At 37.2% G+C, this 20797-nt stretch overlaps 1 protein-coding gene across 3 annotated transcripts in view; it reads left to right on the top strand.

The window, feature by feature from the left end:
• RASAL2 (RAS protein activator like 2) overlaps positions 1–20797 on the top strand; it is a gene marked incomplete at its 5' end in the record, with an annotated part of 369286 nt that overhangs the window by 339050 nt on the left and 9439 nt on the right. For 2 of the 3 annotated variants that reach the window (XM_079696331.1, XM_079696330.1), the window contains 7 exons: positions 166–310; positions 6631–6775; positions 7424–7660; positions 9624–9825; positions 12118–12317; positions 13093–13954; positions 20653–20787. In XM_079696331.1, coding sequence (XP_079552457.1) covers positions 166–310; positions 6631–6775; positions 7424–7660; positions 9624–9825; positions 12118–12317; positions 13093–13954; positions 20653–20787 — 1926 coding nt within the window. The remainder of the gene's footprint in view (positions 1–165; positions 311–6630; positions 6776–7423; positions 7661–9623; positions 9826–12117; positions 12318–13092; positions 13955–20652; positions 20788–20797) is intronic. The other variant, XM_079696332.1, reaches the window with a different exon arrangement.

Raw genomic sequence — 20797 nt, 5'->3', positions numbered from 1 at the left:
GGTGACACCTAAAATTTTATCCTGACCGACTTTTTTTTTTTCAAATGAATCTGGTAGCTTTAGTTTTAAAGCAGAGTTCCCAGGATGTTTGATATTTCATCAGTCTCCCCTAATGTACATTATTTATTCAGCTGCTTTCTGCCTGACTGAACATTATTCTCCCAGGATTTTCTGACCGACTTGGTGATGTCTGAGGTGGATCGTTGTGGAGAGCATGATGTCTTGATCTTCAGAGAGAACACCATTGCCACCAAATCCATTGAGGAATACCTCAAGTTGGTGGGACAACAGTATCTTCATGATGCATTGGGTATGGAGAAGAAAAACATCTGTTTTCTTTTCTTTCCCTTTTGATTTTTAGACCCTCATGAAACAACCAAATGGAACTCAAATTCTGCATGTTATCTGGTTCTAGTTGATTAAAGTGTTAAAGTTGGAGTTTCAGCTGTAAGAAGTCTCTGCAATACTCAGCAGGGGAGGAACAGCAGATTGATTTCTTACACTATGTACCGAAAGAGAAAGCTCATCAGCATAGGCAGCTACCCCCATGCCCTCAAGTCCCTGAGGTTCTGAGATACACAGTAATGTTAGTAATGAGATGTCATTTCTAGTTGACCTGTTTCCCCCAAAGTGTTGGGTATTTATATCATGATATAAATACATTACCTAAGTCTTGAAAGTGCTGGCATTTGTTACTATGCATCAAAAATGGAGAAACTCCTGCCAATTCCCACAACTCCCAATTTCTGCCTTCCAGACCTACAGAATTTTTCACAACTCATCTTTGTCCAATCAGTAGTTCTTAATGACTAGGCCACCCACTTGCAGCTCCGTATTTGGTCGTGAAATTCAGGTGTTAAGCACTAGAGTAAGGCACTGTGCTTGGCACTTTGATATACATTCTGATAAAGCAGACATGAGTTCCTTGAAGAACAGTGTCATTTTTTTATCCCCATATCCCCAGTACTTCACATAGAATGTAGAGCAGCACCATCCTAAAGAAACATAATGTGAGTCACATGTGAGTAATTTAAATTTTCTAGTAGTCACAGTGTAAAAACGGTTAAGAGAAACAGGTAAATTTAATTTTGATAACATTTTATTTAACCCAATATATCCAAATATTATTTAATATGTTATCAATATAAGAATTATTAATGAAGTATTTTACTTTTTTCATTCTAACTCTTGAAATTGTGTGCATTTTATATTTATTACACGTTCAGTTTGCACTAGCCAAATTTCAAGTGCTCAGCAGTCACATGAGGCTATCAAGAATAGACAATAAGGTATGAATGAATGGATAAATGTTTGCCCTTAGGGAGCTTACAATATAGATAGATAAGAAAGATAAGGATATCCCTATAACCAAAAAGAGAAAGAGAATCCTGTGCCTTTTCAAATAATTAAAGAAATTGATTATACCTGATGGAATTATAAAATTTCCCTTGTGACATTTATGATGTGTGTGTAGCTCGAAGTTTAGCAAGGTTTATAAAAGCAGAGATTGGACAAGGGAAATGGCAGGGATTAACATGGAAAGAACCTCATGAACAAAAAGGTATCGAGATACCAGAGAACCAGGCATGTTTGGAATATAGCCAATTAGCTGGAAAATAAAGTGAAAAAGACAAGTCAACAACAACAAAAATGATTAGACAAATAATTAGAACCAATGAGTTGAGGGCCTTGACTGCCTGGCTGAGGAGTGTAGATTTTACAGTAATCATTGGTGAATGACTGGAAGTTTTGAGCAGGGTGTTTTTAATAGAATCAGTTTAACAGAGTGATTTAAATGGGTTGGTGAAGAAAGCAGCTGAACGCAGAGACCAGTTAAGAAGCCATTATAATAAGGAAGGCAAGAAATAACAAGACTCTGAATGAGGTAATCGCCAAGAGTAAGAGAAAAGTTGGATCTAAGAAATTAAGAAGTTGAGCTAATAGGACTTGGCAACTTTTCAGCTTGTGGGAATGGGGCAGGGCGTGGTGGAGGAGGAGATCAAATATTACAGTGAATTTGGGGCCTTCGTGAGTGACAAGAAGGATGATGAGATTCTTAACAGAAAGAGAACATAAAAGTAGTAGGCTTGAAAGAATGAGAAATGATATTTTCACTTCACATGTATTCAACTTGAAGTTCAAGTAGGAAATCCCAGGGGTTCTAGATAGGAAATCCCAAAACATCTGTCTAGCTGGCTGATGAAAATTTAGGACTAAGTTACCCATGTGGAAGGAATCAATGAAACTACAAGATTACAGGAGCAGGAAGAGAATAGGGCCAAAGACAGATCTAACAGTGCACCTGGTTTATGGTGTAGAAGGAAGCAGAGGAATCAGAGAAGTGGTCAGAGAGAGGAATCATGCATGCACACGTGCAAAAAAAAGAAAGAAAACCAGGAAAATACTGTGTCTTAGACACCAAGAGGAAAAAAGTATCAATAGAGTCAGAGATTGAGGAAAGTAAAGATTAAAAAGAAAACATGGCTATTGCATTTTGATGACTGGGACTGCTCTCAGGAGCACAGGAGCCAGGTTGCACAGGCTAAAAAGTGAATGACTGCTCAAGAAACAGGACCGTTGTGTTTACCTATGCTGGACTCACTGTAGTAGCAGTTAATTCCTACTTTGGAGAAGTACATTTTTTCTTCTCATGCTTCCTATCTTCATATTTATTTCTTTTCTCTAAGTCATGTGCTTTAGTTTAAGATCTAATAGGAATTTAAAAGAAGACTAGTGAAAATGGACTTTCATTGACATTAGGAAAGGTACAGAATCAGAGTTTCACATAAAAAGCTTATACAGTCATATCATAAATTACATATCATGGTTTGCTTTAATGATTTGCACTGCCTTATGAAAAGCAATGATGATGCATCTCAAACAGTATTCTCTATTCTGGGGAGATAAAGGTGTAGATATTTGTTGACCATCTACTTCTTAAAAATCAGATATTCATATTCTACCATCAGTGTGCTAAATAGGCTTCCCAAATGAAATAATTCCTGAAGTGAAAAGAAGAGACAAGTCCTTTGTTAATCATTACAGTTAATTATTAACTGTTCTAGAACAGTTAATAGTTAAATAGCTGATTGGCTCAATGAGACCTGAAAATTGATTCAGTGAGCAGGGGAAGAAATTCAAGTAACCCCACAAAGATCTCTATTATATTTGTAACCCAAAAGCCAGGACCAGGGTGGTGAAAATGGATACTGCTTCCAAGAGCACAAACAAAATTAATTGGTAAGCTTCTTCAGGGAAGAAATTCTACTGTCTTCTCCCCATCTAACTCCCCATATTTCTAGTTAGCCTTTTTTTAATATATATAAATTTATTTTATTTATTTATTTTTGGCTGCACTGGGTCTTCGTTGTGGTGTGCGGGCTTCTCATTGCGGTGGCTTCTCTTGTTGTGGAGCACGGGCTCTAGGCACGTGGGCTTCAGTAGTTGTGGCACGTGGGCTCAGTAGTTGTGGCTTGGAGACTCTAGAGCACAGGCTCAGTAGTTGTGGCGCACGGGCTTAGTTGCTCCGCGGCATGTGGGATCTTCCCGGGCCAGGGCTCAAACCCGTGTCCCCTGCATTGGCAGGCGGATTTTTAACCACTTCGCCACCAGGGAAGTCCCTATGAGAAGTTTTAAATTAAAAGGCTTCACAGTAAATCTCAGTAAACCAAAAAATCAAATTAATAAATACAGCTGAGCACTCTGAATAATTAAAGTTTTGTTGTATTTCGTACACTTTGGGCAAAAAAAAAATAGATGTTATTTGCAGGCTACCTGAAGAATTCTCAGAGAAAATTGAGTTAAAAGTTGCCAGTCATATTAAACAATATCTACCTGCCTTTTAGCCAGTCTTCATTTATCTTGATTAAAAGCGTTACTGTTTACAGACTCTGCCTCAGTTAGACTTAAATTAAGTCTTTCATCTGTTAACCCCTTTTACCTTTCTAATTGAAATCAGTTTGCATGTTGATGCATCTGATCAACAGGAAACACCATCTTCTGTGACAAATAGAAAGGTCTCTAAAAAGGCCTAATTTCCATCATTGGTGGCAGAGGCAAATTTCCTTTTAGCAATAATATGTCTGTACCTAGTGGCTTATTTCTATACATGAAATTTGGATGCTAGATAATAATGAGTTAATGAAACACACCATGGAACATTCTAGGCACAAACTCAAATTTAAACAACATATTGAACACCCATCCTCTTTGTCCTTGATCTTTTTTTTTAAAGGCAGGAGAGCAGACATGGTGGGATCATTAAATCTGTCTCAGTAATTTGTGATCGGCTAAACAGCTTCTAGGTGCAGATCTATAAAAGTTCACCTTTCAATGTGGTACTTTCCACACTATCAGACATAGGTTACAGTTTCTTTTTTTTTTTAATTTATTTATTTTTGGCTGCATTGGGTCTTCATTGCTGTGCTTGCAGTGAGCAGGGGGTGGGGGCTACTCTTCGTTGCGGCGCGCGGGCTTTTCATTGTGGTGGCTTCTCTTGTTGCGAAGCACGGGCTCTAGGCGCACGGGCTCAGTAGTTGTGGCACGTGGGCTCAGTAGTGTGGCTTGCAGGCTCTAGAGCGTAGGCTCAGTACTGTGGCACACGGGCTTAGTTGCTCCGCGGCATGTGGGATCTTCCCAGACCAGGGCTCAAACCTGTGTCTCCTGCATTGGCAGGTGGATTCTTAGCCACTGCGCCACCAGGAAAGTCCCAGGTTACAGTTTCAAAAGTGAAAAGAATTTTCTCAAGTTTGGAGGATTTTAAATATATCATAATCAGGTAAAAAGAAAAAACTTTAGACAATTAATTTACTTCTGGACCCTTGAGTTGTTTATTTGGTTCTTTTCTTGAAGAATAAAAGAAAAATACTCTCAAAATTCACAAGTTATTTATTAATATTAGTTATTATCTCCTGGAATAGGTATAACTCACCTAGGTATAAGCTGAATATTAATGATATAAATTTAGAGGTGGATTGATTTTTACATGAAGTATTTGACATTGATGGCTTATTTTTAAATTCAGGTACTCTTTAAATGAGGTGAATTCTGTGGGAGCACATAGCATAGGTGATGTTGAGAACATGTTCAATAGAAATCCTGTGAGAGTTGGTAAACATTTTTTAAAGCCTTTTACCAATTTTGATTATTTCACTCTATGAAAAGTTATTTTAAATTTACAAAGTTTGTACATAACAGTACTTATTATATGGAGCCCCTACTAAGTACCAGGCACCATATCAGACACTTTTCTCATCATGCACTATTTTCAGATCCTCACCATAGCTCTAGAGTGTTGGAGTGATTAATGCTATTTTCCAAATAAAGCACCCAAAACTCAGACTAGTTAAGTGACTTCTCATGGCCCCACAGTTGGCTAAGTGATGGGTCCAGGATTTGACCCTAGATCTTTCTGGCTCCAAAGCCTTTACTTTTTCTCTGCACCACTTTCTTTTCTGTGCATCACTTAGATTCCTCTTCTCCAAGCATTGTTCTTCCAAATAATCAGTTCCCATCCTCTATCACAGCTATTTTTTAAATCTTTCATTAATCTTAGTACTAACCATTTTGATAGAAAATGCTCTTTGATATTGCTGCTGCCACTTAATTTTTTATAGGAATTACTGTTCACTTTCATGAAATCTATTAATAACTAGCCTGAACTTCAGTTAATATAAGCAGATTTAAAAGGAGCTGTGAAAGTTCTACTCCTCTGTCATAAAGACCTAGAAAAAACAAAAAATAAAAACATACTACCATCTCTAACAAATACTTATTGAGCCCCTGCAGTGCTTTGGAAGCTGTTTAATAGGTTTGGGATTTGAACATGAATAGAACCCAGTCCCTGACCTTCAATGGTATTCATCCTGAAGATGAGACAAGCGTGTGAACAAATAAGCACAAAACAGTGTGAAACATAGAACAGAACAAATACATGGTATAGTGCATGATGGAGGATAAACGGGTAAGGTAAGGATTTGCTCTTACAGGAAATACTGGGCATATCTCTATAGAGGCTAAGATATATGAACAGGGCGTCTAAGCTAAATTTATTTGGAAAAACATCCAAATTATATAAAGAGATGCTCTGCTTTGTGCTATGTTGAATGACTATCCCCATTAAGAGAGGTATGCCTAGAGACCCTTACTTGAATATGTGTTTGCACCAGTATTAGCAGTTAAAAGCATAGGTAGGCTAATCATTCAGACTTGGGTTATTTATTCTTCTAAAATAGTAACAACATTATTCATAAGGTAAAGAGGCTTTATAATAAGAATAAGTAATGAGTTCCTGCTAATTAAATATATTTGTGGTTTCAGATAAAAGATTTAAAGTTGTAGCATTTTTTAAAGTAGTTTCATTATTCTTTTTGTAAATACCGTGATGATGATGTTAATGAGTGCTGTTTTTCCACTTCCAGAGTAAGGAAAATAAACATGACGTATAGGAGGTGGTATCTCTTGGGTTCCAGAGCAGTAACCCTTCGTGAACGGTGTTTTGTGCCCTCCATGTCAAGCATCAGAACGAATTCCCCATTACACATTTTAGTACAGAAATCCTACATTCTTTTATTCTCTTCAGGAAGACACTATTTATAGTTATACTGTCCGTCATCTTCTCTCTTGAAATAGGGGAGTTCATCAAAGCTTTGTATGAGTCAGATGAAAACTGTGAAGTGGATCCCAGCAAATGCTCATCTAGCGAACTGATAGACCATCAGAGCAACCTGAAAATGTGCTGTGAGCTGGCTTTCTGCAAGATCATCAACTCTTACTGGTGAGCTGCTGTCGGTGCTTCATTCCCTGCTATTGGAACTTCAGTTTTTCAATATGAGTTATCACAGTGTTAACTGTTATTTCCCAACCAAAGGAAGGACTTATGGGAAAAATTGAAAGTTTCCCTAATACAGTTTTGTCTAAAATCTAAACCTCTCTTGTAAGCAGAAGTTGCTCTGAACTATCCACATAAATATAATATTTCCCCAGAATATTAGCACCACATCCTCTAATACCAAAAGTATTTTAAGGACTTTTAAACATATTTACTAGTGTCAAACAAATGTGTTAATGATTTTTGATCATTATTCTAACCCCAGCAATTGGTGAGATTTTGGAAGCTTTTTGATGAACAGTCTTTAGAGAGATTATGATGAGCTGTAGTAAACCAAATGATTTAGTCGGGAGCCTCATGCCATTTTCCCACTTTGCAAAACTAAGTTTACACTAATTCCTGAGTTTTGTAGCGTTGGGTTTCTGGTCTCCATCTGGACGTCTATGAATTTTCCACCACTTCTCAGGCATGAATCAGACAGAAGCTCTCTCTATTAGGCCCTCCTCATAGCCTGGCTCTGTTGGGCCAGAGTGGGATCACCTGTGCTTTCTTGGGTTATGGTACTTTTATATTTGGTCCTTCTTCCTTCCCCAGTGTTTTCCCTCGTGAGTTGAAAGAAGTGTTTGCATCCTGGAAGCAGCAGTGCCTGAACCGCAGCAAGCATGACATCAGCGAGCGGCTCATCAGTGCCTCGTTGTTTCTCCGTTTCCTGTGCCCAGCCATCATGTCTCCCAGTCTCTTCAACCTCATGCAGGAATATCCTGATGATCGCACATCTCGGACTCTAACTCTAATTGCCAAGGTCATCCAGAACCTGGCCAACTTTGCCAAGTAGGTGTCACTACCGTAACCACTTTTTAACAACATTGTTTAAAAAGTACATGAGACCTAACCTTTGGATGAGCGTGGGGTGCCTCATAACTCTTGTTACATAATTTTCATTGTGGTATTATTAAAAATAGCAAAAAAATTGTGATCAATTTGAATATTCACTATAGAGGAATGGTTAAGTAGTCTGTGCATTCAGTGGAATATTTGCAGCCACTGCAAGTTGTGTTTACAAAGAACCAATAATATGCAAAATGATAAAGATATAATTATATTAAATGAAAAGTTTTATTAAAAACTCCAGCCAAGGGCTTCCCTGGTGGCACAGTGGTTGAGAGTCCGCCTGCCGATGCGGGGGACGTGGGTTCGTGCCCCGGTCCGGGAGGATCCCACATGCCGCGGAGCGGCTGGGCCCGTGAGCCATGGCCACTGAGCCTGCGCGTCCGGAGCCTGTGCTCCGCAACGGGAGAGGCCACAACACTGAGAGGCCCGCGTATCGCAAAAAAAAAAAAAAAAAAAACCTCCAGCCAAAAAGAGGTAGGATACCAAATGGTGCATATACTTTTATCCCAACAATATGAAAACACAAAAACCTAAGTATAGGAACGTTGGGAAGGGCAATCAGTCAAAATTCTATGGTTACATTATCTAAGACAAGTGACCTGGCCCCTTCAAAAAGTCAATATCATGAAAAATGGAAAAGATGGAGGGAGGACTGTTCTAGATTAAAAGAGACAATGCAGTGCTTGAATCTTAATTGGATCTGAACTGGAAAAAACATTTATAAAAATCATTTTGGGGACAATTGGTGAAATTTAAATATGAACTATATATGAGATAATTTATAAGTAATGTCTTTTAAAAGTTTTAGTGTGACAATGGCATTGGTTTATGTAAGCGTTATTCCTTATTCTGGAGAAATAGGTGCTAATGTACTTAGAGGCTATGTCTGCAACTTAGTTTAAAATGGTTCAATCAAAAAAAGAGAGAGAGTGAAAACAAACTTGGCAAAATGGGAACGGTTGGTTAATATAGGTGAATGGCATATGGGTATACATTGTATATCCTTTCAACTTTTCTGTAGCTTTCAACTTTTTCAAAAGAAGTTAGGAGAAAGCAGTTGGGGAAGAAATGCACTGAACTGTAATAGCAGATATGTTTGGGTGGTGGAATGGGTACACCTACCCTTTTTTCCTTCCACTTTTCATTGTTTTCAATTTTTTCTTAAGTTTGTATAATTTTTATAATTTATAGAAACCAATTTTAAGAAATCACTGAGAAGCAATTCACACTGGCAAAATCGATCCCAGATTTACTCAGTATTGAAGCTTAAGTACAAGTTTCTAATAGCAATGAATTGAAGGAAAAGATTAGAACCTCAATGAGATACATTTTTTTCTAGCATGTGGCTTTTTAGAAGTGCACTATTTTAACTTTGTGTGCTCTGTATATATGCTAACACAGAAATATACATGTTTACCCATATTTGAGCTAATTCTTGTAAAAATTGTTTCTAGTTTATTTTGGAACATGTTTTATGGACTTAAACTAGGCCTGGAAGATAGCGAGAACCTAGATAGGCAAAGAAGAGAGGAAGTTCTCTAGTAGAAATAAATAGCATGAGCAAAGGCTTGGAGAAGAAAAAGAGTATAATGTATTTGGGGGACTTTGAAGAAGCTAGTGATATTGAAGGTTTATACTGATAATGAATGTTTACAATGGCTTTAAATACCAGGAGAAAAGGATTTTGTCTTTATCCTATAGAGAATAGAAAGCAATTCAAAGTTTTTGACTATTAATGTAATATTAAGAAAGTATGTTTTAGTGTTTATCACTTATAGATAATAAACAAATTAGTCACCTCCTCAAAATAAAAAAGTTTATAGCTCTGTGTAAAGTCAATTCAAAATGATCACATCTCTTTTCCTGAATATGTTCTTTCTCATTTTCTCTCCCTCTCCTTCAGATTTGGTAACAAAGAGGAATACATGGCATTCATGAATGATTTTTTAGAACACGAATGGGGTGGAATGAAGCGCTTTCTTTTGGAGATCTCTAATCCGGACACCATCTCAAACACCCCAGGCTTTGATGGTTACATTGATTTGGGCCGAGAGCTTTCAGTTTTGCATTCCTTACTGTGGGAAGTAGTTTCCCAACTTGATAAGGTAAAGTAGGCGGGAAGGGTAACAGGAGATGGGAGGTAGAGAACTCTAATGTACCTGGATTCTGGAGAATATCTACAGAGGAATCACATTCATGCTTTCTGCTTGTTGAAAGCAACCTTTTGCCCTAGAAGTCTGGGAGGAAATAGTAATGATTTCTGAGTAAAATATGTGCCCTACAAACCAGGAAATTCTAATAAGCCACAAAATTATTAACATATATTTTTAATTAGTTACCTGAATTAATGGAGTATATATTTCTATAAACAAATATGTTTGTGTATTTGCCTAGAAACTAATATCAAATATTAGTGTGTGAAGCCTTATTCATGTATAGTAGAGTGAGATGAAACCTCATGTAGTAATTTCTAACGGAAGTGTGGACTTAGAAAAATACTGAGACTATCGTGTTTAAGTAACTTACCATGAGATTTATTTTTATCATGCAAGTCAGAGGGTTTAACATAACTATTAGTACCTATAGAGTTATGTGGGATCTGAAAATCCTGATGTTTTCTTTTCATCTGCAGATGTGAATTAAGAATAGAGAAAACAATTATCATTTTAATCATTTATTTTCTGACTATAAGCTAAGAATTTTTTTGTATATCATATTAATAACTAAATATATACCAATCATTTTCTTGCCAATCATTTTCTTCCTTCTCGAATTTTGCAAAGAGGAATAGAATTTGTTATGGAAAACAGTCTAACAGACTCTGGCGAGGTTTATCACAATAATTATTTATTGATGTTTTTGTTTGCTACAGCTACTTTACAAATATCTGTGGTGGTATGTTAGAATAACTTCAAAAAACAAAGTTATTTTTCTGTGATAAGAATTTGTTTACTTGTTTTCCTCCATTTTCCTATTATCTTTATTTTTTTTTTGAGTCAGACATTTTTTGTTTTGAATTTTATTTTATTTTATTTTTTAATACAGCAGGTTCTTATTAGTTATCTGTTTTATATATGTTATTGTATATATGTCAATCCCAGTCTCCCAATTCATCCCACCACCACCACCACCCCCAATTATCTTTAAAAACATTGCACCAATAAAATGAGGGAGCGGGGAGTAAAACCTATTAACAAAGACCACTTTCCTGAGGAAATGTAAATGGTAGGGTGCCCACTGGTGCCCAAAACATTTGTAAAATGTTTGTAAAATAATAAACTGTTTCTTATTCTCAAGGACCCCTTCTTAACTTTTAGAAATGCTAGCTAGATTTTAAGTTGCAGCTATGCTGAGGGTAAATTCCTTGGATATGAGTCATGGCTCAAGAGAGTCAAGCAAGTAAAGACATTCTTCAGATGGCATCTGTACTCATTTGAGCAGGGTAGAAGAGTCTGTTGAGAAGACAACAAAAACCCAGAGGCAGCCATGTAAAACTGCCTAATGGATGAAGGTTCCCATAAGACCCCATGAGAATGAGAATTCCCCAAAGAAAAAAATGATTCAGATGGATAAAGCAAATAGTAAAAAGTACTCTTCACTGAATAACTGCATCAGTGGGATGCAGATACAGTTATCTTCTGAAATCAACCTGGTTTATTCAGGGTCAAGGTCTTTTTAACAGGCTTTGCTGTGTAAGCACACGTTCTCCTTTTTAATTTCTGTTTGGTCCTGGGAACCAGCAGTACATCTATCTAGACACATCTCATAGATGTGTCATAACTTTGCTGTTTAAATTTTTTTTAAAAAATTGTCTTGCTGATGCAAACTCAGCTGGCAGTACGTCAGGGTTCCCAAGATTAAATGGCTAGTGGATGGCAATATCAACTGTGTGCCCTGCAGTGCTCTGGACCCCTGAATGCAACACCTTCTTGTATGTTGGCATGCATTTCTTTCCTCACATGATCCCTTTTCTTTGGAAGTTTCATCACACTAGCCAATCCTCTGGTCTTAAAGTTCTTTTTGGTTAGAAGGTGTTTGGTTCTTCCCCTACCCTCCCCCACCTTGATCTACCAGCCTCCCAAAGACTTAGTTTGCTTTGCATGTCTATTTTAGTTGGAATGGCAATAGTTCGGTTGTTTTGAGCATGTCTTTTAATTTTTATTTGCATAATCCTAATTTCTATTTCCTTTCTTTCCTCAATGTCTGCTGCATCTTGTTTCGCCTCCTCCATTCATCTCGACGCCATGGTTCTGCTGCTCCATAACAATGCATTATGAACCTGCCACTCCCATATGCAAACACCTACCCTTCCCTCCAACCTCCACCCCTCCATCAATGGGCATCGTTGTCCCAAAAACAATCTGTGGTGGATATCGCAATGCTTATTATCCAATTAGGGTGAAAATTCCTTCCTACAGGCAACCGTGGCAAAATTGGGACCTCTCCCTCGTGTTCTTGCTGATATTACCAAATCTCTGACTAATCCTACACCAATACAACAGCAACTGAGACGCTTCACTGAGCATAACTCCAGTCCAAATGTCAGTGGAAGCCTCTCCTCTGGGCTGCAGAAAATTTTTGAAGACCCTACTGACAGGTATGAATTTCAGAGAGAATTGGAACTACTTATCTCAGAGGGAGATAATATTTAGAGATTTGGGAAAAATCTATTTAACTTACTTATTGAATTTACAACTTTAAAATCATGAGCAGTTGGAAAGAATCTTCTGAGATAAATCCAATTGTTTGTCATAATAATACACATGATCTAGGATACTTATTTTCTAGAATGATATTGTAGAGTTATATTCAACAAACTTATAAAAAGAACCTATGTCCTGCTTAATGGAAGACTAAGGGCTCTATGAAATTGATATTTTCAGGTATTGTAGCGCTCAAAAATCTGAGAACCTCAGTTGAAAATATTTTAGAGCTGGCTGTGTCAGCTGGACAGGTAGATACAGTGTTGATGCTTAGACTTTGTTTTCTGTATTGGCAAGACTTGTGCCTTTAGTAGGGACCCTTTGGTTGCGCACTAAGGGCTTCTCGAAGGTTTAGACAGAACCAATTAACTATGAATTAGAATACCTTGGGAAGTTTAAAACCTAACTAGGAAATGATTGGAATTCTAGTAAAAATCTAAGACAGGGATGGAGTGGTCTACACAGTGTTATTCTTCACCTTTGAAGAAAAACTAAAAATGTTGGATCTTATCCTAAGAATTGTGATGATGAAATCTGTGTTTAGAAACCAATGTAAGTATCCACACCAGACCTCTGAGCCTTCTGAAGAGTTCATGTGCTTGAGTTGAGGAATCTTAACTCTGTTGAATTTGCCTCAGGATTAATTAAGGGTCCTTTCCTTTTCCACAGTGATTTGCATAAACTAAAATCTCCAAGCCAGGACAACACAGATAGCTATTTCAGAGGGAAAACGTTATTGCTGGTTCAGCAAGCCTCCTCCCAGAGCATGACTTACTCTGAAAAGGATGAAAAGGAAAGTAGCCTTCCTAATGGCCGGAGCATCTCCCTCATGGACCTTCAGGACACTCATGCCGCCCAAGTGGAGCATGCGTCTGTCATGCTTGATGTGCCGATGCGCCTGACTGGAAGCCAGCTTTCCATAACCCAGGTGGCCAGCATCAAACAACTTCGGGAAACCCAGAGCACTCCCCAGAGTGCACCCCAAGTGCGAAGGCCCCTGCACCCAGCCTTGAACCAGCCAGGCATCCTCCAGCCCTTGTCATTCCAGAACCCTGTCTATCACCTCAATAACCCAATTCCAGCAATGCCAAAGGCCTCTGTGGATTCCAGTTTGGAGAACCTAAGCACTGCCAGTTCCAGGAGCCAAAGTAACAGTGAAGACTTCAAACTCAGTGGACCCAGCAATAGCAGCATGGAAGATTTCACCAAACGTAGCACTCAGAGTGAGGACTTCTCCAGGCGTCACACTGTGTCGGACAGACACATACCTCTTGCTCTGCCACGGCAGAATAGCACGGGGCAGGCCCAGATCCGAAAAATGGACCAGGCTGGGCTAGGTGCTCGAGCCAAAGCCCCACCATCCCTGCCACACAGTGCTTCCCTACGTAGCACCGGGAGCATGTCACTGGCATCTGCGGCTTTGGTGGCCGAACCTGTGCAAAATGGGAGCCGGTCCCGGCAGCAGTCCTCTTCCTCCAGAGAGAGCCCTGTTCCCAAAGTGAGAGCGATCCAGAGACAGCAGACACAGCAGGTAGGGGTGAGTGCTGGAGGGGGCTGCCAGGTTCTTGGTCCAACTGTTTCCTCGGTTCTTTATATATAAATCATTGAGAAATCCAATTGCTAGCAGGGTTTCCACTTAAAACTATTTTTTGCAACCTTTTAATGGAAGAGGAAATGAAAAGTTTGGGAGGCTTCTGGCTAGATGAGGCAGCAGAATGTAGCTTGCCTCATTACTCTTAGGAGACTGTAACAACCACTCCAGGGGCCTTTCTGTCTCTTCAAGCAGCAGAGCTGTGATCTCAGCACTGAGAACAATCTGTGATGTTGAGTAATAATTAGACACTTAAGCTGTGAATCTACAGGCCGAATCAACTAGGATATATTTTGGGAATCTGGACATTAATCCTCCTTAATTTTTTTTCTTAAGTTTCCAGAATAAAGTTTTGCACTTTCAGCCAGGAGTTTAATGTAACTGCTCTCTACTCCATCCCCCAACTCCCTCTGGAAGTAGTAAGTCCCCGTGTGCCTTTTCCTGGAAATGGCTGGAAAAATAAACAACTGAACACCTATAGAAGCAAGGTAAAGGAGAGAGGTAAAAAGATAGAAACACAGGTGGTTGACAAGTATTCTCTAAACATTTATGAAAATCTCTTATATTTCTATTTACATGGACAAGCCCAGCTCGTGTCTCACCTAAATTTAATATAAGATTATCAAACTTTTTTCTTCACAAATAAAAATGTTCCTTAAGAATTTTATCACCTCTTCTTTACAGATTACATTTTGAGGCACCAATCCATATTTGCTCTTGAAATAAACTAAGAACCTTATGAATGCATATATACATATCTTACTTTCATCTAAAAAATTTTTTTCTCCTAAAAAAAGCTTTGTTGAATTTTTTTTGAAACCTAACCCTACTTTATTTGTATTAGGGAGCTTTGTGATTAGAAGAGTTCTATGACAAATCCTTTTGTCAGCAGAATCACTGGTCAGAGGAGACTGCAGTGAGACCCCCAATGTATCTCTTTAGTATATTTGCGTTTTTATAGGTAGGCATTTACTGATTGGGCTGCTTCTGCCACCACTCTGCTGTGGCCAGAGCCCTTGCCCCTACTTTGATAATTATTGTTTAAAAAAAAAACTAGAACATTTACAGAATCCTTAGATACAGAAGTAGAAGAAGGGATGAAAAACTTAAGCTGATTCTGGTAGCCAACTTCCTGGGCAAAACCTCCTAGTTGGTCAATTCTTTCCTGAGAAATAAACTTTTTCTTCAGTCTTAAATTTTTCATTTTTATTTTGTTATATTTCCCCAAATTTCACCAATTCATTTGATTTAATACACATTTTCATTTAAAGAAAAGGAAAAAAGATTATACTCTGTTAATTTACATAATGATTATATTATATAATTTTTTCCTTTTCTTTAAATGAAAATGCTTTTTTATATATATGTCATATATGTTCATTTAATTTACATTAGGAGGCTATCAGTCTTTCCCACCTTATTGTGAATTAGTTTCCATACTTTGATTTTATGCTAGCTTCTAGTTGAGATCAACCCCTTTCAGAGAATTAAATTGTTGATTGAGAGGAGAAAAGAAAGATAAGTAATTTTAGAGATGCAGTACTGTGTGGAGGCAGATGTCTATGTGCAGGTTTAGTGCAGCTTGAAGGCCCTGAGGATGAGGTAAGGAGTAGAGAAGAATATCAGATTGGCAGAGAGGGGCAAGACAGGGCACAGGGCGGGCCCTCGGCCTACTTTTCAAAGGTGGACTTAGTCCCAGCCCTGGAGAGAAAAGACGAGTGTTTACCCTTCCCTCCTGTATCATGTTGTCCTCAATTCCCAGGACCCATGACTCAGACTGACTGTTTATAGATATTGTAAATTAAATAGCCTTTTGTGTGATCATCTGAAACCAATTGTCATTTATAATATCTGTGCTGTAGGAAAATATAACACCTATCATATAAGCACTACGTGTTTCTGTGCGTGAATAGAAAGCTGTCCGGATAGATGGGAGGTAGGAAATGCATATATGGTCTTCAGACAACCAATTAAAATACTTTTGAGCCATAGCCATTAATGAGCTTGGGAATGTCTATGTTATGTTGGCATGAAGTGGGGCATAGCCACAGCACAGCTTTACATATTCAGCCCTGTTTGTGCCTTTGCTGGTGCTGCCACTGTCATACCAGTTAAACCATAAATCACTGTATTTTGATTGCTCAATTTTCTGTTTTTTCTACACTGGCTTTTTCTATGCAGATGTTTTATTCTTTCAAACTTATTATTTTTTTTTGTTCCTTATCTTTCTTGCTTGCCTTTCTCATCTCACTCCCATGAAGCCTCTGATGTTCTATATAATCAGCACATTTTTTACATAAATTCCTTTACATACTTTAATTGCAAATTGTGTTGGGGAATTCTTCTTTCCCCAAAACTGGAGGATTTCTTTGTGGGGATTGTTCTGCCGGCATCTGTAATTATTGGAGGTTTTGTCCCATGCAAATTCCACTTGTATCTTAGCACAAAGGAGCGGCCATTGTTGGCAGTGTAACTAGCTTCAGTCTTCTCCATTTGCTGAGTAGGAAGGAAATAAAATCCTAGTTCTACAGAGAAGGAATTTTTTGACCCTTTTCGGCCTCTGTTTGGATTTCTTTTTAATCATTTTCCTCTCCATCTTGTTTTTTTGTGTATCATGTACTCTGTGCACATAATAGACTCTATTTACAATATATGAGTTGTTCAGATTATAGCGTGTTACCTAACCTTAGAAATTCTAATTTGAAGAGGCTTTTTAAATAGGTATTTGACAAGCCTATCAGAATGATGCTACAGTTTCACATTTGGATTTGTTGAACCCTCTCCTAACCAACCTCTTCAAGGATTCTCAGAGTTTACTTACTAATTTACTCAGCTCTTTCTTTGGTGTTGATAGCAAAAGTGTTATTCATTTATGGGAACCTGACTATTTCAGACTATGGAGAAGCTGAAAGCAACAAGTCTTATTTATATCTAGTAAATAAACAGGGAACCGGCCTGTTCTCAGTCATCCTCAGCATAGCCAGGCTAACTGTAGGATCAGTGAAACTGCTTTCTCAGGCCCTTTTGCCCTAAAGCGTTATTATTTTTCCCAGAGAAACCCTATAAAAGCTTTATCTCAAAAGGGTGATATTCCTAATAGGAATCCGGGCTCCTTTTCATTTTGTCTTTTTCATCCTTCATTTTCTTTAATGATCCACTGTTGGAAGTCAATGGAGAAAATGCTCTTCTTAAGGCTATAGCTAAGCAAGATGGCATCTGAACCATTTACCAACCTCTTTTCTCAATTTCTTTGACTATAAACTAGAGGTAATAAATTTTGTTATCTATCCAGCTTATAAAGGAGATAGAACAATCACTGAGGAAAAGCCTTTGATGTACTTCCAAAGGATTAGAGGAAAAACATAGGGTATCCTTCTCTTAGTAATAAATTATACTTTGGTAATGAATTCTAAAGAGAATCCAAAGTAATAATAAATGAATAATATTTTATTGAGCATCAATTGTGCAATGACATAGTCACTACCATTCCAAAAGAAAAAAATTCTATGATATATGGTGCCATGCTTCAAGGGTTGACAGTCTAATCAGAAAATAAGACCAGCACTCAGAAGATCAATCAAATAGATGTAAAAGACAGTATACAGTTTTTTCATATGAAGAACATATTACAATAAAAAATAATTTTGAAAAAATTTTTGAAATAAAAATCACCTCCATAGTCTTCAATGTAGATAAAACTATTTCTGATTTGTTCAATATTACTTTTCTGCTCTTTATAATTATATAAAGGTTTTATCATAAATACAAGGAATAGTTATATTAGTCTGATTTTTTTTTTTAAAACTTATTGACCACCTACCGTATGCCATGCAAAGTGCTAGGGTATATGAGGAGTGGTTGAAAAACAGATTCAACCAATAAAATAGGAATAGACTGGAATGCCCAGTTCCCATTGTACACTGTCTCATAATTCACTGGACATTGTTAGTCCTTCTGAAGATATGGTAGCTACCACCGACACCAGTGAAATGAACCAACTCTTTGTTTTTACAGCTTCTCATTTTACATTTTATGCCTAGATTACCTAAGAAGTTGTTTTTAATATGCTTTTAGGGGCTAAGACCTCTCTTTAGTATGTTCTTAGGGATACTATTAGCTTGTAGTGCATTTATTGGCACTCAAAAATAGTTACTCGTAACAAATCACAGGGGAAGAAAGTTCTTGCAAACAACATAGTGTTAACTATAAAGCAGAAAGCTACTGAATTAGCTTCCTTGAAGTTATAAATTCCAAACATTAAAGTTATTCATTTTAGTGGCTACTTTATCTCAAGCAGCAGCTGAATAGAAAATCCTGGTTTCACAGAAAAGCAGCTCTCCTGTGCCCTATATGGTAAAGGAATAAGATTCTAAAATTAAAAAGGCATTTGTCTCCTTTAAGTATTGACTTTCTATTAATTTTTAAAGACTCAGAACCACAATATTTTGCCTTTCAGGTGTACATATATCAAATAAAAACCTAAACCCCTTTTTAAACTATTTTTCTCTAAATACTAAAGCAATTTATTGTGCTCTGCTTTCAAAATCCAGTAGGGGGAGAACTAGGGGAGGTGTGTGTGTGTGTGTGTGTGCGTGCGCACGCGTGCGTGTGTGTGTGTGTGTGTGTGTGTGAAGTACCTTGTAGTTTACAAACTGCTTTTACATGCTATCTCATTTGTTTCTCATAATAACTTTTGAAGTAGATAATTATTATCTTTTTTAATATAAATGATACTATAGTCTATGGATCAGTGTTTCCAAAGTGTGATACTAAAAATTATTTAAATATACAAGGTATTTAATCAATCATTTAATTATTTTAATACATATTAGAAAAATATAATATAAAATGTATTTATAAATTTATAATATATATAACATTAAACTCATGATTTTACTGATAATATTGCTTAGCATAAGGACTTAGCTAACTGAAAAAGGTTGTTTTAAAGAGATGATAAATAATATATCAGTGACAACGTGGTTATGACAAAAATAATGAGAATGATACACAAATGAATGAAGTATAAGAAGCCTACCTACCATAGTGGAGATGAAGGTAGACATTTTAAGAACTGAGGGTACTGAAGTTTAAGACATGTTTATGTTTTTCTTGACACAGTGGAGAAAATGGCTTTAAAGAAGGAATTTCTAAAAGTTCATTCACTGTTGCTTGTGTGTGCCTCAGGCATGAAGCTGTTTTTTATCGATATGTATCTGTAATCTGTTTGTAAATCAGCCAAACCAGGTTCTTCTTCAAACCTTTAGGAAATACCCTCATACTACTTTTGTATGAATATTTTTTAAAGTCTCTCCCAAGTAACCTTTTTGTCTCTGCAACCAATTTTTTTCATCTAGTCTTTCTAAATCTCAAAGTCATCAAGATACCCCTTATTTTAAAATATCTATATATTTAGAGTTTAACCGGGTTTTATTCCAAAATGACATAAAGATTCTTAAGGTACATAGCTCTGCATGGGAGAGAAAATTCCCTTCCAATTATTTATAGAGTATTGGTCCTCAAAATAGAAACTCATTTTAATTATAAAAAGGCTAACTCACATAAAAATGCTTTGTTCTGCCTATCTCTCTCTCTTTCTCTCAAGAAAGGCAGAGAAAAAGAATTTGTTGTCTATTTCCAGCACTGTTTATGGAGAAAGCACTAATGTTCAGTAGCCCAATATAAATTGTCATATCCAGGGCCAGTTTTCTAAGCATAAATACAGTAATAACATCTAAGCTTTATAGTACTCCATAGTTTCCAAAGAACTTTCACATACATTATATTGTTCAGTCCTTAGAACTCCCTGGGAGATTGTCAGGATTGGTGGTGATGGTGGTGGTAGCCCTATTCAATAGACTTGGAAAAAAGTATTTAAGAGATTAAGTGACAATGTAAGTAGCAGAATTGCTACTCAAAGCCAGAATTCTTATCACTCTGTATATCTATTGGAAAAGGGCAATGTATCTAGCTATCCTAACTGGATAGAAATATCTCTTAGACTATGTTGATGTCCATTGTTTTGATCCTGTATTCATCAAGAAACTTTCTGGTAAAATATGGACTTCTGAGTGATGTTAACCCATGAAGAAGTCAGTGTCTGTAAAAATGACCAATATCACTTTTTTTTCTCTTTCCCTAAATGGTTGATATGAAAATTAAGAATTTGGCATTCTGATATATAAATGGGTACTTGTGAGTTGTTTAGCAGTAATCAGTTCCTTGGTTCCTGATCATCCCTGGTTAAGCAGATGTTTCCTCACCTGAGCAATCAACCATCAACTTGTGCTTTCTTTCTCTCATTCTGTCATCATCGTAATTTCATTAGGTAATGACCTAATGAAACCATTGGACTAATTAACAATTTTAAGGCCTTGGCTTTCCCTCTTTGGAGGGAAAAAAAGGCAGGTTCTTAGATGTGATTTCTATTCACAACATTTCAGAATATTTTATCCTTGTATAAATGGATATTCTCTTCCCTCACCACCAGCCCTTGCAGTAACAAAATATTATTTAGAACTGGGAACATTTAACAGAAAACAGGGATCACAATAACGTCTTCTAAGAATAGCTCTCTTTGTGAAACCTAACTGTGGATGAGCTCTTTTTGGAGATGCTAATAGGTATTTCTGACGCAGGTTCAGTCACCTGTGGACTCTGCCACAATGTCCCCAGTAGAGAGGACAGCGGCCTGGGTTCTGAACAATGGGCAATATGAAGAAGATATAGAAGAAACCGAGCAAAATCAAGATGAAGCCAAGCATGCCGAGAAGGTAGAACCTA

The sequence above is a fragment of the Hyperoodon ampullatus genome (genome assembly GCF_949752795.1).
Source record: "Hyperoodon ampullatus genome assembly, chromosome: 2".
Lineage (NCBI taxonomy): Eukaryota > Metazoa > Chordata > Mammalia > Artiodactyla > Ziphiidae > Hyperoodon > Hyperoodon ampullatus.
The sequence above is the reverse complement of the archived record's forward strand: the minus strand, read 5'-3'. Positions and strand labels throughout refer to the sequence as shown.